The 17,186-nt window shown below is 36.0% G+C and overlaps 1 protein-coding gene across 2 annotated transcripts in view; it reads left to right on the plus strand.

Annotated features, from left to right (window-relative positions):
• Positions 1-17,186, plus strand: part of COL11A1 (collagen type XI alpha 1 chain) — a 133,716-nt gene that overhangs the window by 24,305 nt on the left and 92,225 nt on the right. For both annotated transcript variants that reach the window (XM_088060257.1, XM_005520930.3), the window contains exon 5: positions 11,337-11,465. In XM_088060257.1, coding sequence (XP_087916383.1) covers positions 11,337-11,465 — 129 coding nt within the window. The remainder of the gene's footprint in view (positions 1-11,336; positions 11,466-17,186) is intronic.

The following is a 17,186-nucleotide window of genomic DNA, read 5'->3' on the forward strand; positions in this document are numbered from 1 at the left end:
TTGAAGATGAATTCCACAGTTGCCTCTGTCTGAGATGTGACAAGGATTTTTTGGTCTCCTCATGGGATAATTACTTTAAGTTTTCATTAGTATTCCTTTCTTAAGTGAGAAACCAGCTTCCCCAATATTTGTGTTTGACAATAAACTGTCAAAAATGTGTGCAATGTGAATATGCATAAGCAAAAAATATTTCAGAGAAAAATAAAATTAGATAAACAATTTATTTTTTTTTAGTGTTTTTCATGTGATTTTAGATTATAACAGAAGCTAAAGCAGCAGGGTCTGGCTTGTTCTTGCAAAGTTTGTAACCATTTCAAAAGTTGTCAAGCAGGGAAATGCACAATAGCTAAACATTAATGTTTGGTTTGTTTAACTCAATTAAATAGCTAACAAAAATATATGTTTGAAGTTTCAGAGGTGCTGAAGTGACCATACATACCTGTTTGGAAATATTTTTTTATAATATGTGGATAAAGGGAGTTGTTTTTGTTTTTTTTCATTTACCTTAAAAGATTGGAAGGAATGTGGTAGAGTGCAATTATTTTTTGGTGAACAAATGTTGAAATAATCAGTAAAGTTGGATGAAGACATAACTTAGCAAATTGAAATTAGCTCTTAAATCACAATTACCACATTAATTGAAGAAACTCAAAAATAACCTTGTATTTTTCTTGAAGTCAAGCTTGTGTAAAGTCAAAATGGGCATGGGGATATAACTTCACAGAATTTGCTAGAATGAGTTAAAATTACTTTTCTCTGAGGGTGTTGTCACTTGTGGAAGGAGGGAAAAGGAAAGTAGTGGTATCTGGTTTCCTGCCCGATTTTTTTTTCTGAAATCTGGTACACTGACATGGCAAATCAGTGCTTCAATTCCAGCTGAGACCCACTGAGAAGGAGGCTTTGGACTCACAAAAGAAATTGTGCAGCTGTCTGTAAGGTCAGTTTAGAGGCAGAATCTTGAGATTCAGTACAGAGAACAGCAACATTTCTACCTCACTGTACATTTGTGAATTTCTTCAGTGATTAGGTTTTCTTACTCAACTGAGTGCACCTCTCTTCTCTTTCTTTATTCAGAGAAATCAGCTACTGTCTTGTAAGGCTGTTTTTGAAGTTGATAGTTTAGATTTAGTCTCAAGTCTCACTTAAATTAGAGGCTTGCAATCCTTGCTTTTGGGATAGGTTTCTGCATACTTTGTTACTGTACAGCCACCATGGAATAATTTATATCTATGTTCAATTATCTGAGTCTGTAGGTAAAAATATGCATGTCGAAATTAGAATGTACCTCAAAGATTAAACAGAATACTGGGCCATACACATTTTTAATGGATTGTAGAATCAGAATATCCTGAGTTGGAAGGGACTCACAAGGATCCTCGAGTCCAAGTCCTGGCCCTGCACAGGCCATCCCCAGAGTCACACCCTGTGCCTGAGAGCATTGTCCAAATGCTTCCTGAGCTCTGCCAGGCTGGTGAAGTGACCACTGCCCTGGGGAGCCTGTCCCAGTGCCCTAACACCCTCTGGGTAAGGAACCTTTTCCTGATATCCAACCTAAACCTTCCCTGACACAGCTTCAGGCCGTTCCCTGGGTCCTGTCACTGTCACCCCAGAGCAGAGATCAGTGCCTGCCCCTCCTCTTCCCCTCTCGAGGAAGTTGCAGATTGCAATGAGGTCTCTCTCACCTCTGTGTCCTCTTCTCTAGGGTGAGCAAGCCAAGTGACCTCTGTCTTAAGTCTGGCCAAACAAAACATAATCTAGTTCGTTTTGTCTACTGCTTTTCTACTTTCTAACCAGCACTATTTTTGTTTTATTAACAAGAATTTATCCATCCCTTAGTTACTGCTGCTACAATTTCTAAAGTTTCGTGCCATTTCCTGAAATCTATCCCTGTTTGAAAGTGTTGTGATTGTGTGTTAAATGTTCTGTTTTTCTCATTCATGGCAGCTTGGGGTGACACTTGGTGATTTCACAGGTCTCCTTGTTGGTATTTCTGTGTTATGAACCCTGCTGTATCTTGAGACCCCAACAGTCACTGAGGATACACATAACACAATGTGTCTAATTCTTTGTGCAGGAAATTCCAGAAGTTATCTAGTCATGACATTAGATTTAACTGTTTAAGACTTAAAACTGTTTTCTACAGACTATTCATGACACTTATAGACTTTGTTAGCTTTAATGTAGGAAGTCCCTAAAAACAATTCCCCTTTGCTGAGTGTCAGAAGGATTCATATTTTATCCATGCATCACAGAAGTCATCTTATCTTGGGTAATAATGATATTTTTACTCAAAATAAGGCAATTATTTTGTCTTAGGAGCAGTGGAGCACTCTTAAATCTCTTTAAACTGAATAGAAATTTAAAATGTGGAAATAATAACTTGTAGATACATATAATGTACTCTTAGACTTCAGTGACCTACTAATTGAAGATGATACTGTTTCTTTTTGGTCTTGAACCAATGCTTGCAGCAGAGCACAGCTGCAGCAAACCCTATTGCATGTCTAAGGTAACTCACTCCCATTGAGAGCAGGTGTACACAAATGAGTCCAAAACAGGTATTATTACATTACATTATTCTGACCCCCTCACAATTTGATTGTATCTTTTGAAAAAGGAATTACTCTTTCAGTCGTATTGCTTTAACATATTTGCATGGATCATTCACTTAGAAGCTTCAGAATAAATACTGTTCCTGTGAGGAACATTTCATTTACTTTAAAACAATGTTATATCCCAGTGGCTCAGATATTATTTTTTTTTAATTGTGTTATTTTAAGTTTGTAATACAAGATTTAAGTAAATTAAATTCTTGACTATTTCCTTTACTTTTATTTTTGTTCTTAATATTAACCTGTTTTCCAGGCAGTTGTCCTATCTTTATTCTGCTTCCAGCTGTCTGACTGTTGCTAACAGATAATAACAAGAATATGTTATAGCACACTGGCAAATTTTAAGTGTATACATTTTAATAGGTGTGACATGACCTCGTGACATAACTTTCCTATGATCATCAATAATTTCTGACTAAGTAAGCATACTGGGTGTCCAGAGATCAGGTAGATCACTGAAAGAGGGAGAGGGCTGATTAGTGTCCTGAGAACATGATAACTCACTGCCAACCATTGCTGGTTTTGTATATCCAAAACACAAAATATTCCTTGGTAAGTTTACCTACTGGTGCTAAAGCTAAGAGGCGTTTTTATAGTGGCGCTGTCAGAAAGATTCTGGTTTAGCTGTAAAAGCGAGAAAAAATTATCCAAAGTGTTTTCTAAATCTAGTGGGCAGTTGTGTGTTTTATGTGAGAAAATTCCAGTTTGGAGTTGCCTGTTGCTCATTCCTGAATATAAGTGCTAATCTGAGATTTTATGACATTGTGCTTTGTTAATATGGAAATCAATAGGATGTTAAAAAACAGCTACTGAATTCAGCAAGCACTAAACATCAGGTGCATACAAATGATGAGAAGCAAATTATAAACCATGAGTGCAAAAACCATGAGTGCCTTGAAATAATAAAATTATGCTGTCTAGAAACTGTATTATTATTAACTGCCAAATTATGAGACCTTCATTTACACTGCTAAGCCCTTGCTCACTGAAGTGAATCTTTTGATATCAGTGGGACTAATTTGTAAATGCTTGTTTTTGAAAGGCTGTCACAACATTCCCCAAACCTCTATATGTGTCTTTTGAAATTAATGTCTTCTGTGTTTTCAAATACATATTGCAAGAACAGCTGGTTTGTAAGTGCTTGCTGCAAAGAAAAGAATTCCCAAAAAGCAAACCAAAAAAAAAAAAAAAAAAAAAGAAGAAAAAATTAGTGAGATACTGGTACATGGCACCTAGTAAAAGAATTTTGAATTGTATTCATTGAAATATGTTTGTAGCTTAAATGTTTTATAAATAATAGAGATCTTTTTATTCTTTGCCAGCTTTAAGGATTTGTCACTCCTCATTTAGTACTGTTGGTGTGAACAATACAAGTTTTTTATAAGTATTTTATAATAACTTAATAACTAACAGAGTCCTTATGCAGATATTTCCTTATAGGCACCATTTTTCCTTCAAAACTCCAGAACAATACTATAATTTTTTTAGGCACTGTGCTGTAAATTAATATAAAAAGACAAAACCTGATATATAAGACTCTCACTTAAAGCCAATGAAAGCTTTAACAGCACAGAGTTTATGGATTAAATCCTTGCAGTAATACTTGTTAATAAAGGGTTTAGATTTTGATACTGGGCATTAATCTGTTCTCATGAAAAAAAGCAATAAAACACCTGTGTACAGCATGGGATTGCTATTTAAAGGAATAGGAATAGCTGAGTGAGCAGCTGGAGATAGACTGGGTGCCCTGGCAGCAGTGTGGGTTAGCCTGCAGTTTGGGACCTGTCCCTCGCACATCTGTGAGCATGGGAAGCCCCAGGGTGGAAGAGCAGAATGAGCAGGGCTTTACTGACTGCTCAGATTTGCTGTGCAGCAAAGGTAAAACAGAGCAGCCAGCCCAAAATGCGCCCCCAGCATGTAGTGTGAAAGAGGTGTCCTCAGTATCCTCTGCTTCACATGGCCCGTGGAGCTGCACCACCAGCTCATGGAGACACGGCCAAAATTATTCCCGCTGTAGTAATGTAGTAATTGCTGCTGACCCACTGACTGTCTGTCAGACTGAAAAGAAATGTCTAATGTTCCAGGCAAAAATATTTAAATCATAAATACTTAAAATCAGCCTTTTAGGTATCAACACTTACTCAACCAGAGTAAGTGGCCAATTTGAGCAATGAGAAGTAAAAAGAAAACCAACACCAAAATAAAGGTAAACCAAAGCAGACAATTTTTTCATTTCAGAGGAATCTAATTAAAAAAAAAAGGATTTCTTACAAAAGCTTTCTATTTGGCTTGTTTTGTTTTACTTATTCTTTTTTATCTCCAAGAATGGTGATCTGGTGTTTATTAATTTTTTATAGTATTTCCAAACTTATGTTCAATGAACAAAGGTAAATCCAGTTTCCCTTTCTTATTTTTGGAAGCAGGAGGGAGAGAAAAGAAGGCAAAGTTCTGGTAGTTCATTGGAATTCAAGTTAATTTTCAAGGAATGTTCCCAGGAAACAAAGTAATGGTCGTTTGACTAAACTCTCTGTAATTACATTTAAAATTAACAACCCGGGATCAAAGAATGCTACAAGCTGCATCAGCTTCAAAAGATTTAACAGATAGGATTTATTATCACCTCATTTATTATTGTGTCTAATACATTTCAGTTTTAAAGAGATGTAAATAAGATTGCAAAGACACATGAAAAAGTAAGAGATTTGTAGGTCTTTTATCTAGAAAATAGGATGTCCTTGGGCACACGTGCATGCCTGTGTCTGTGTACACTTGCTCTTGCAAATGCATTGTAGTAAAATCTAATCTCTCAGCCAAGAATTGCAGTTGACTTTGTAAACAACTATGTTTTGAAGGTCAAAAATTATAATTGGCATTTCAAACCTATTTCTTAATCAAGCTGAATTTGTTCTTCTATAAGCACAGTGTTGAAAGAATCACGAAGACATTGATTTCTGTGGAAACTTTGACCTGTACAGTATTCTGCTTCCACAATATATTGCTTTTACAGTGCATCAGTCTGGCAGGCTCTAGATATCTTTCTCCAGCTATATTATACAATGGGCCTGGGTTATGGAATATTATATTAAAAGCTCCAGGAATTCCTCAATCCCTCAAATCTTTGCAGGAAGATTAATTGAATTCTGCAGCAGGTTTTTCTAAATTCTATAGTAATAACATCCATGCTGTCTAGACTTTTGTTCTTTGGAGTCTATAGCTGTACTGTCACTTAACTAATTAGAGGAAGTCGGCACAAGTACTCAGGATATTTGTGCTCTTTTCTGCTGATCTACTGAAAAATTAACTTTGTAATTTTTAGGCTTTAACCATAATATTAAAATGAAAGATTTTGATTTTGTTCTTCTGAGTCGATTTAGTGCCTAACACTGATTTTGTTTTGTTTGCATCACCATTTATGTAAATATATTTAAAATCTAATTCTCCTTATGAGCACATAAGAGGTACTAATTTTATCCAGTGTGAATCAAGAAGATGTATTTTTCTAATTCTAACTGTCACACCTTCTTGTAGAAAGTATTTTTGAACCTTTAATATATAAATTAGTCATTTAAGTAATTGCTGGGGTTCTTTTCCTTGCAGAGCTTCTGAAGTAATGCTTACCTGCTGTTCCCTGGACAAAATAACTTTCACCTGATAGGGTTATTTTTTTATTAAGATTCTTGTAAAAGAGATATCCCAAAATCTGCCTCTGAACTGTTTGAGTTTCTTGTAGAACTAGAGAACAACTAGACCATTAAAATTTTACAGACTGTAAGAAAACATTAGTTTTTGCACTGATTTCTTCATACAGTGCCCTTACAGCCTTCTATGAATTCATACTTTTGCCTTTTTAACAATGTGGCAGTTGATAGTAGAGGTGTCTTTTTTCAGTGATGGGAACTTTTAGGTAATAAGTAGAGTATAAATGGACTACTTTATGGTTGAAATTCTCTAATGTACCATATTTAGAAAGCATTAGTAAGATTACCTAGTTAGAATGAGAAGAGAATGTTTCAAGAAGACAGATCATATATAAAACTTTTTATGAAGTCAATTAAGGTAATAAGCAGCCATTAGCATTCATTAATATAACAATAAAATAATTAGTTCCTTACTAGTCATTGATGATTTACACCATTGAGAAAATCTGAAACCATATCTAACTGGAAATTTTCTTTGTTCCTATTTCTACTGTGGAATCTAAGGAGGACTCCCAAAATTTGGAATCAGATGTAACTATTATTGCCACGGTGGAAACTAAAGCAATAATTGCATGAAGAATTAGCCAGAATTGGAAAGAGAACTTGTTAGTTTACTGCTTTCCTACAAATTTGGTCTCCATTTCTTTTTACTGTTGTTCAACACTGCACTTCTCTAGTGTTGCACTGTTTTCATATCAAAGCTATTTTTCCAGTGCAGATACCCCACCTTGTGCATGACTGCTCTGAGTTTTTCAGTAAGTCCTGGAAGTGTACATACACATAAATTTTCTTATTCCAGGATGTCACTGTGGAATGTCTGTGAGATTCACAGAGGAATTTTCAATGAGTGAATTCAGCACACACTAAAGCTTAGCTGGGCTGTTCCTTGTAGTAGAACAGTCGATGTGAGTGGATGTGTGTGCAGTTCTTCCAGCTGGCAGGAGTTCTACTGATTTGAGAATTTTCTCCTTTGAGCTCTCTAGCCTGGTTCTCCACATTTGCTCTTGCATGCAACAAAGAAGAATAGTTCCTCAATCAAAACTGTTCCTTTTAGTACTCTTGGAGGATTCTGCAAAGAATAACTTATTTGGTGGAGTACCTCTTAGAAGGAATCTTTCTGTAACATGTTTTCACACTAGGCATGATTGGTGAACAAGATATTTTATGATTCTCAGGCAGCTTTTATCATATAACCATGAGGCTGATTCAAAAGTATCTGATTTTAATTATGAACATATCCCTGAAATAGAGAGGAATGAAAATGTTCGTTAGACTTTAACTATTTTTATTCCATATTGCAATGAATTATTGAACTGTGCATTGTCATTGTGAGTTATATGTTGCTTTGACAACAACTTAATGCCTTTTTCTAGAAAGAATTTAGGATCCAAACTAAGTATTAAGATTTAAAATTGGTCCACTTTACTTCCAAAATACTTGTATGGTTAATGTTAGATAGAATACCTTGCTGGATATTCTCCATTACCTCTAGGCAACTGAGATGTAGCTCTCATTTTTCTTATCCCTAATTAGCAAGTTACATTATGTATCTGACTAAACATTGTTTAAAACACATTGTTTTAAGTGTTATCCCAGATAAAAAGAGATTGTTACAAGGCAGTAGGTTATGTTTCTCAAAGGTGAACTAGGCTTTTAGAGCTTTTTGGGGCAAGTTAAGCATGCAGCATGTTGCAAGTGTTGATATGAAGGAGTGGCAGTGTATACCTGATACCTCAGCAGGTGTTCTCTGTGGCTGCCTTCTGCTGTCATCCCACTTGCCTCTGACACCAGAGCATGGTGGAAGACTGGCTCAGCAGAGACGTGAAAGGCTTCACTTCTAGAACATGTTAGATATCTAGCATATAGATACCTTCCAACTTCAAAATTGCCTGAGCAGTCTTTGCCAGCAAATGTGGTCATGAAATTTTCATAGAGAAGGAAGAGCTACTCTATAGACACAGTAGCCTGTTGCACTTCCTTTTTTTCTCTATGCACTTTTTGGAGTACTTTAAGGATGCTCAAATGTGTTTGTACATTTTAATCAATTTTTCATCCTCCTCCTCCATTTTTGCTCTTACTTTCATTGCTCTCCACCATGAGAGTTCCTTTTTTCTTGAAATTTTCATATAAGAAAAATGATACGACATAAGGATAGATACCTCAGAATTTTTTTACAGGTCAGCTATTAGAATTCTTAATAACCCATAATTCAATGTTCTCAGGACTTGTGCAGGTAGATCTTTACGATCCTCATTTATGACTCCAGATCATGAAATATGACCAGATTATTTGTAGTTTATCTGCAAGGAACTTTATAAAATTCTATTTTGGTCTCATAAAGTCAAGCAGTTAAAATCAAAGAATGTGTTTGTAAAGACTGAAGCAATTCTGTAAAAAATTTTCAAAGAGAAAGTGTAGATATAACAACAAATACCTTAGAATGGTAACCTAAATTCATTAACACAGTAATGAAATCTGCAGTAATGCGTGTGGAACTTCATGAGCTCGTATGATTGACCTGATCTGAAAGGACAGCTCTTGGACTATTCTTACAGTACAGCCAATACTTCACAGAACAAAATACTCAGAGAAACAATTTAATTAGCAAAGACAGAAAATTAAAACCAAAAACGGAAAGGAAGATGAATAATTTACTGAAAATATTTTTATAGCACATCTTGAAGGAAAAAGAGGGAAATTAATATTTGGGGTTCCAAATGTAAAATCAATTGGTTCTTCAGTAATCTCCTCACAAATGAATAGCCAGTAGCAATTTATGTATTCTGTAAAAAATTACGTAGTCTGCACAGGATTTCTGAGGGTCTCTATCTATGTGGAGCCTTGACAGGCAGACAGGCGGGGCTGAGAAATACAGTCAATGGATCAGGAACAGCTTTAAACAATTTAGGAACATTTAAGCCAAGTGGTAACAACATACTGAGTGCTTCTTGGAAGCACACAGTCCAACAGAGCTCAGTGCCAAAATTCCATGGCATTCAAGGCCAGCAGAAAGCTCCAGAGTACTGGCTGTATTCCTGGAGCTGCGTTCTCTTAGGCTCTCCGACTAAACAGTAGTTTCAGGAGCTGCTTGGGCACGGCTCCCGCTGGCTGGCACTCTGTGGACACAGAGATCTGTCCAGGCACCTCAGACAGCCAGGAATGCTCAGGGCCAAAGAGTAAGACCATGACTTGAACTCAGCAGGATGAGGACAGAGGCTCCACACATCCACCTCTAGGTAGCCCAACAGGGTCACTTACCTCTTTTGTCTTACAGTTGCCTATTCTCTCTCATTTTTTCCTCTGCCTCACTTGGTTTTAATGTGGTTGGTGAAAGAGAAAGGGCAGAGCAATTTGGAAACATTTTGCTGGAGATGGGGGATGCGTAGCCCAGGCTGACAGTGACTGTACAAAACGTCTCAAAGCACTCCAGCTCTGGAGGGAGTCATGGAAGGAATCAAAAGGGGAATTTTTCTGTATGTGTAGTAGGTTTTTTAAAACATCCAAATCAGGAAACATTAGTGAATTAAGGAAAATAAAGGAGACAGTCCAGAACTGCTGACAGAGAAACAAACTGCTGCATATGTAGTATTTCTGGAAGCTTAAAAAAATTTATTCTAAATCTAAATTAATCTGAGACACACATGAGTCTTTAAAAGTGAAGTGGGCTATGAATACTGTAAAAAGCAGATTTGTAACATATAGCCATTATGTGCTATGAAACTATTTCCTACTTTATGACTGAAAAATTAGTGAAAGAGTTATAGAACTAGTAAAATTGCAGATTATTGTTTGATTTATTTTTCTTTCATTGTGAGGAAATTTTGCTTATGTCTCTGTTTTTTCATTTTGAAAGGAAGGAACGTTGCAATTATTATTTACTATTTTAAAATATTCTCCAGTTATGTTAATTTGTGAAAGGTTACTGTCATGATAGATGTAAAGTGATTCTGGAACTACTGAGAGAATTGTGAATTTTCCCAGCTGCAGATTTTCATCAGTTATATCTTGTCTTTAAAGACAAGACAGACACAGGTATATTAACAAAGGTATTCATTTGCCCCTATTTTGGGTAAAACCAAAATAAAACCATTTTAAAAGTATATAAATCTTAAAAGTCAACCCCTTGTAGGGAAGGAGTGAGAGATTGAAATTAATGGGTTTTGACCAAGAATGTGTGCCAATTTCCAACAAACTTATTATTATGTGAGCATAAGAAGCTCCTGGATGAGAAAATTTACAGTGGAAATGTTGGCAGGAATTAACCTAATGCTGCTTAAATAGTACCACTATGTTAAGAAATACACTGCATACCAGACAGCTTTCTGTGGAAAATGATAAACATATAAGGTCTCTGTAGGGGATCTCAGCAGAGCCATTTTTATTATCCAGAATAGTGGGTCTCTTTCTGTTATTTTGTTTTTATGCATGATACATGGAAATTGAGGTAAAACCAGCATTTTTTAGCAGTTACATTTTCTTCAACACATTCTATAGTGTGTATTTACGCAGTGCTCACTTAATTACATTTTATTCAAATAAACTCCCTCTGGTACAGACTATTTTACTTTAATTTATTTCATGGTCTTCTTTGAGAATGCATATGTGATACAAACTCAGAGTTATACTGTTGATCACTTGCATGCTGAGCTGCATGCTGGTAATAGGAAGTGCTCTGAATTAAATCTTAGGAATTTAGACTGATTCCCAGTGAAGAAGTAAACAAACAGCATGAAAATCACAGATCAGAACTTACACCTTCCCACTCTCTCCTTCCAAAACCAGACATGATTTTAAGCCAGCATTTTGCACCTAGTCCATTTGGTATTAATTTGCATTGTTTTGTCATGTGAACAATAGTTGTTTTCTATAAAAGCAGCAGAAATTAAGTGGGTATGTTATTTATAACCACAGATGGAAATATCTAAGTATTATGTGCCTGTTTCTGTTTCTGAATGTGAACTCTACTCCTGATGAACTGTAGACTACCTTTGGTTTTGTTATTTAATCTGCATGTGCTTTTCTGCAGGGTGAGATCCAGCAGCTGTTGATTATAGCTGATCCCAGAGCTGCATTTGACTATTGTGAGCATTATAGCCCAGACTGTGACTCCCCAGTGCCCAATGCTGCTCAGGCTCAAGATCCTCGAGTTGATGAGGTGAGTAATCAGTCATGTATTACTGGATTTATTGCACATTAGTGGTTGTGCTGGAGAAAAGTTACCCGAGGAACACTTAAATGGCATGCATTGTTCTAGAGGTGAAGAAATCAGGTTGCAGAAGTGCATTCATTTTTGCTGTCCATTCATTTATGTCAAGCATTTGAAAGAACCTATCACTCTGGTGATATTTGAGCAAGCAGCATTCTCAATGAAGTTAAACTATAATTCTTTTAAAAAATTATAGCAGTGTGAGTTTGTCTACTTGTGCATATTTATTCTTCCTGTGTAGGTTTATAATTTTACTAATGCTGGATATCAACAAATGCCACATTTAAAAGACATGAGAGCTTTGAGTATCCCACAATTGTAAACTTCTGTTAAAAGTGCCTTGTGTTTTAATGAGTTGCATGCACAAATGCATGTGCACACAAAAGTATTTTAGCCAGTTCCACTCATAGGAGGTAAGCCGACATGGACAAAACAGAACAGAATTTTTTCCCAGAAACATGAAATATATTTAGAGAAACCATTAGTCACTGTAGACAGTTCTCACAGTCACAAACTGTCACCCAGGTCAAGTTAGTTCCTCAGATTAGACCTCTGAGCACTTTATGTATTGTTGTACACATTCTAAATACTTGCATTGAACAGTGTAAAGGGAAAAGCTTTTCCAAAATGTAACAAGTCATAACTGAACTTGTCTCTGGACAGCTAGTATGCACACCAAGTGTGATCTGATTGGTTATTGCTACTGCTTGCTCTAGAGATCTGCATTAAAAGTTGCTGAATAGATGTCTGCTCTGAGTCTGTTTTGGGACTGAACTTTTCCTAAACACATGGTAATTTTATTTGTTGTTACCATTTATTCTGACTGAAAGGTATGTCAGCAGGAGACAAAGGCCATAGGGCGCAGAACTTCTTCAGAGGGACTCCCTCCCACATCCATTCCATCTGAGGTGTCGTTCAAGACGTGTCAAATCACCTACACACAGGGAGAGGACTTTACACTGCATTACAGTGGGTGGGGTCTGGGCTTTTCAGGAGGATCCCAGAGGCTCTGATGTCTGTGTGACTGCATACCTGGATCTCCATATTCCAAACCAGAACAGATTGAAAGCATATTGCTGTTAATTTATGCAAAGACAAAAAAAAAAAAGATAGCAAGATCTATTTTTTTTTTTCATAATTAAGTTTGAAAGAAAATTTGGGAACTTTCTTGGGCTTTGCTGCTGTTTGGTTGCTCTTGGGTTTAGTGGTTTTTAATGTGCTTTTCAAAGGCCTATTCTTCCCTCATGGTAGCACTCAGAATTTGTGGGAGTACCTACTGAGAAAATAGTAAAATCAAAGATCTTAATTTGTAGTGTAATATATTAAAAAGAATTTGAAAACAAATGGAAAAGCAAGTAATGATTAATCAAATGGAGAACTGCTATTTCTATTTATTTCATTTTTTGCTGAGAGTGGTGATTGGATTATTTTGTTTAGCTTTCTGACCTAAGACACAATTTCCTTGTTGAGCTTCATGAGTTTATGTATCACTTTACATAAATATTCCCAGTGAAGTCAATAGATGTCTTCAATGTGTAATAGTGATCTAAAAAAACTGCATCAGCAATGCTACCAATGTGATAAATATGCAATAGAATAAATGACTGAATTTATAGAATTACAGAATTGTCTGCTAAATAGTAAAAAACCAGCTTGTTGAGGCAGACTACTTCATTATCTTTTGAGAAGCAGCCTGTCAAATCACACAGATAATTTATTTTAAAGAAATAAATGAAACAAGCTTTATTTAGGTACTGAAGGAAGTCATAGAAGATAGCAGTGCTGATTTTGTAAACTGTAAATGCAAAACTAAGATTTTAAAAAATAAAAATATATTTGCATCTAGTCTATAAGGATAATGATTGTTTTAAAATGCTTGATTACATGTTTTGAGGAGATTACAACTTTGATTAGTGGTATCTGATAGAATTTATAGACTTAGACCTTTGCAAAGCTTCTGACTTGTCAACATACGATATTTTAACTTAAAAAAAAAGGTATTGTATGGCAAAGTACCTGACTAATAGATCAGAATCTGGGTGCCTTATTTCAGAAATTACTGTAACAATGAGCTGTCACTGAATTAAATTTATAGCAGAGTTTCTTAGTAATTGTGCTAGAAATATAATGTGTGTAAAATGGATGTCATTAAAATTTGTCAGAGTCATGATACTGCAGAGCAGTAAACAGTGATGGTAACACAACTTTAGACAATGTTACACACATACAAGCCAAAGAAATAACTGCAGGGCAAACATGAAGAACTCAGAAGAACACTGCAATAACAGTCTGCGTGCATTTGGTAACAGAACCTTTCATCTGCAGCAGATTGTCCCCATCTGGGATACTAATCATGCTGAAGGCCAACAGGGAAAGATTATTGTTCAGCTTGATTGGTTTCATGGTTTGATCTTCAATGTTTTCACACAAACTCTTGTGGTAGGAAGAGGGAAGAGAGAAAACTGGGCAAAAGGCTAGGCAGGATTGTGTCTTCAGAGTCTGGATTAAACCAGCAGAAGCTGAAAATATTTGTTGGGCATTAGCCTCAAAATATTCTGGTTGTTAAGGAAGGGAAAGAGTTTTTCCCAAAATAATACAGTGCATCTCTTGGTTTGTAAATAAAGAAGTAAGAATACAGATACAATATTACCTCTGTATGCTGTCACTTGAAACATGGACTGCATCATCACATATGTGGCTCATTTACTGTATGCAAAGGTCCAGAACAAAAACAAAATACTGAGTGCAGACAAATGGGATGGGGCAAGAAGAAAGATAGATAATTTCAGTTAGGAAAATATCTACTAAAAATTTTAGGAAAGAAGGAACAAATTATGAAAATGGTGAATCTCTAGATATCTTCAACGCAAGGGTAGATACCTTTCTGAAAGTTTGGGGAAATGTTATTCATGCTTTAGTTGACTCAGTTACAGAGTTACTGTAGGAAGTTCTAAAGTCTGCATGTGCACAAGAGTTAGCCAAGGTGGTCTAATAGTCCCTTTTGTCCTTACGTCTCTGAGCCTTTGAATTATTGCAGTCCAGAGTAAGAAACTGATACTTGGCTTAAAGATAAATTATGTGATTTCAGAGCCTATTAATGGGTGTTTCCAGCACTGATTACAAAACCCAAAGGAAGTGGTTGACTTTTCATCAGTAAAATAGAAAATTATATTTGTGAAGTTGCATTTAGGAAGATGAGTAGGATTTCTCTTGAAATTGCACGCTTTTGTAGACTCCTGGCAAGTTCACAGCCTAGGAAGGCATTCAGTCTGAAAAGCTGGATTATTTTTAGACCACTAAAGAGGCATCTAGAGAGAAGGATTTAGATAAAAAGATATTGGTTTAAGGGCATAAGTACTTTGTTTAGCTGAATGTAATCCTTATTGCTCTAGGCAGTGCTTCTTTCTCCGAAGAAGCAAATAATCAAATATCCAGAATTTTAGGTCTGGGGGCATTTCCTTTCAATAGGCAGTGTCGATTTAAATGAGTCATTTTCTGAATTTATTTCCACCCTATGCCCTCTTTCCAATTCAGGTGGAATTGTCTATGTGTTTGTTGTGGGAAGGGTCTAAGATTTCATCTAGACTAAAAATAATTGCCAACCCTAAAATCAGAATTACCTAAAATCAGAATATGGAATATGTTGTGGTAAGTTTCCATTAAATGAGCCTCAGAGTGCATGTCACGTCACTGTAACATCAGAAATGAAATATTTGCTCTTTAAAATGTTTTTCTCAAGGCCTTAAGGCTTTCACTGTACTCCCATATGTAAATTTACTGGACACTGATTTGTAATCAAATTGTCTTTATTAATGATACCTTAAGTGCTGCAGTGAGATTTCCTTTTTCTTGTTGCATTTTCTTTTTCTTTTACATCTCATTCAAACTGCAATTAGGGTGATCTGAGAGGATTTCAGTGCCTACTTTTTACTTACAGGACCTCTTCATGACTGAATCAAATTCCAAGTTTACCCAAAACACAATTCAGGAAGAATCAAGTATCTCACAGTGGGATTCACAAAAATAGCAAGCTGTGACTAAAGACAGAGAATAGTCAGCCTAGAAAGGGAGGACATATCTTAAATTCTACCCTTGTCTGCAGGCTTACCCAGCTGTGCTGTCCTGATCCCCCATGCCATTCTTCTCTCTCAGCAAGGTCAGCTCCTGCATCCTCGCTTCTCCCTTCCTATAAGGGGTGACCTGATACAAGCTTAATAATAGCTGATCATAATTAAAAATGAAAATTATAATTAATATCTGATATAAGCTTTGGACCTGATTGTGTCTTTATATTTCCATTTTAATTCAGTCAGTTCCTTTCTGGACTCAAGTGACTGTGTTATATGTCTAAATAAGAATTATTTAACTGGGCAGCCTCTAACTAACTACCTTTTGTGTTCAGGCTCTGCAGAATGTGTTGCACTTGGCTGCTGGCCATGGCTGTGGGCTCTGTGTGAGCAGTTCAGGCTCAGCTGATGGGATAGGTGCATGTCAGAAGCCTCCCTATACAGAATACTTCTATTCCGCTGGGATTCGTTCATCAGACCCAAGTGTCATTCAGTCTGAAAACAGGAAAGCAGTAGATTAATAGTAATATCCACATACTTTACTCTGTTATTTATTGTAACTTATTTCCATCTTCAAGACCTGTTTTAATTGAAGTGTGCATCGGTCTTTCTTGCTCTTGCTTGTGACTAGCCAGGTATGAATCTCTGTAGCTTGTGAAGGTCAGAGTTATGACCACAGCAGCTGGCACTACACAAAAAGTGTTGCCTAGAAGTTGAGGAATCTTTGGTTTTTTTTCACATTGACTGTATGACTTGGTTTTAAGGATCCCATATGGGTTTGAAATTATTTTTTAAAACTATCAGCATTGCCTTTCTTAAAGATACACACCTATGCTTTTCTTGTAAATACCTTGTGAACATTCTGGTGTTTGTCTTGTTTTCAAATCCCTTTTTACTATAAATAGAAATGTATTAAATTCTTTTCCAGTTCAATCACATATGCTTGGCCAGCTCTCAGAGATTAGAGCAGTGACAGACCTAGTCTTCATCATCCTTGATGTTGGGCAGTATATTTTCTGGAGTATCATCAGGTCTAGTTTTCAAAGGAACAAACAATCAGGCTTTCAAATCTTCTCTTGGAGGATTATTCTGTAACCCAGTGAATCACACAGTCTGACTTCTGCTGAAGAAATGGCTCCCTGTAGGAACTCAGCTTCATTTATTTTGGATCTATCCCAAACTAATGGATTATTTGGAGACATTAAATATTTTCCTTTAATGAAATTAATTTGGTAAATTAAAAGTGCAAGTGGCCCCCAAATATGTTGACTTGGAGGCTTCAAACATCCTTTCAGAACATGTTAATTTGGTGTCCTTTTGGGTGTTTGACTGATCAGAAAGACTAGTTTTCTGAAAAATGCAGAAATATTATTTTTATGTTTAATTTTATGTTTATTGTTATCTTTAGAACTGCAAGTAGCTAATTTACCAGATATTGAAAGTACTGATCTTCCCAGCTCTCTTTTTCTTTGCATAGATATATAGACACTTTATATAATGAAGTAACATAATAAAGAACCTTAAGAGATTTATTCTCCTTTTGAAATAGGATGTTTTTGGAAACTGAAGATAATGTTCTTATCTCCTTTTGTCTCCTTGTATC

The sequence above is a fragment of the Pseudopodoces humilis genome, chromosome 10, assembly GCF_049639895.1.
Source record: "Pseudopodoces humilis isolate 2021_Gansu_Grassland_sample_001 chromosome 10, ASM4963989v1, whole genome shotgun sequence".
NCBI lineage: Eukaryota > Metazoa > Chordata > Aves > Passeriformes > Paridae > Pseudopodoces > Pseudopodoces humilis.